The sequence below is a fragment of the Sander vitreus genome, chromosome 19 (assembly GCF_031162955.1).
Source record: "Sander vitreus isolate 19-12246 chromosome 19, sanVit1, whole genome shotgun sequence".
NCBI classification, from domain to species: Eukaryota; Metazoa; Chordata; class Actinopteri; order Perciformes; family Percidae; genus Sander; species Sander vitreus.
Window position 1 is genome coordinate 12,244,246 of NC_135873.1, and position 688 is coordinate 12,244,933.

At 43.5% G+C, this 688-nt stretch overlaps 1 protein-coding gene across 2 annotated transcripts in view; it reads right to left on the minus strand.

The window, feature by feature from the left end:
- LOC144534277 (uncharacterized) overlaps positions 1-688 on the minus strand; it is an 18,550-nt gene continuing 17,862 nt past the window's right edge. For both annotated transcript variants that reach the window (XM_078276115.1, XM_078276114.1), the window contains exon 11: positions 1-688. This exon is cut by the window's right edge and continues 98 nt beyond it. In XM_078276115.1, the coding sequence (XP_078132241.1) occupies positions 255-688 (434 nt within the window). In that variant the 3' untranslated portion in view covers positions 1-254.

Sequence of the window (688 nt, forward strand, 5' to 3'; positions counted from 1 at the left end):
TGAGGTTAAGAAATTTATTGAAATGTCAAATGCATAAGAAACATTTAAATATGTAACACATTTAAATACACAATTTAAAATAAAAACATACACTAATTATAAAGCTATTTTAATTATTTGAAATATGTTTGAAAAAAGTACTGAAGTTTGACTGAAGTCTCAGACTGCCATGTTGGAAGTCTAGTTAGAATTAAAAAACAGTTTGGGTGAGTCTCATACCTCGGGCGTAGTAATGCTTTTGGGAGAGTTAAACACTATTGCCAGTTGATTGGCTCTTTTCCCCCAACTGTCCCAGCTCCTACGTTGTCTTTCCCTTCTGTGTTGCAGTAGAAGATAGCATGGTCGGGGCCTTGTCCAAATGAGCCCCATGATTGGTGGAAAGGTAAGACAGTGGTGGGCTCTCTTTGATTTAAGTCACCGCCATCAATATTGGTGATTACGTGAGAGTTTGAAGCAGCAATGTTGCTATATGTAACCATGGCGCTGGGATCGAGGACACTGGCATTGCTGCGAGTGATGCCGTTGCTATTGGTTACAGAGTTGAGGACATTGTCTGCATTGGTGTTGTTGCTTGACATTCCAGCGAGGCCAGAGGAGGGAAAGGTCAGAGCTGCTGCCTGGGGTGGGAGCAGGCTACTGCTTGGGCTAGGCATGAGGTTGGTGGGGCGACTTAGAGCCAGACGCTGGG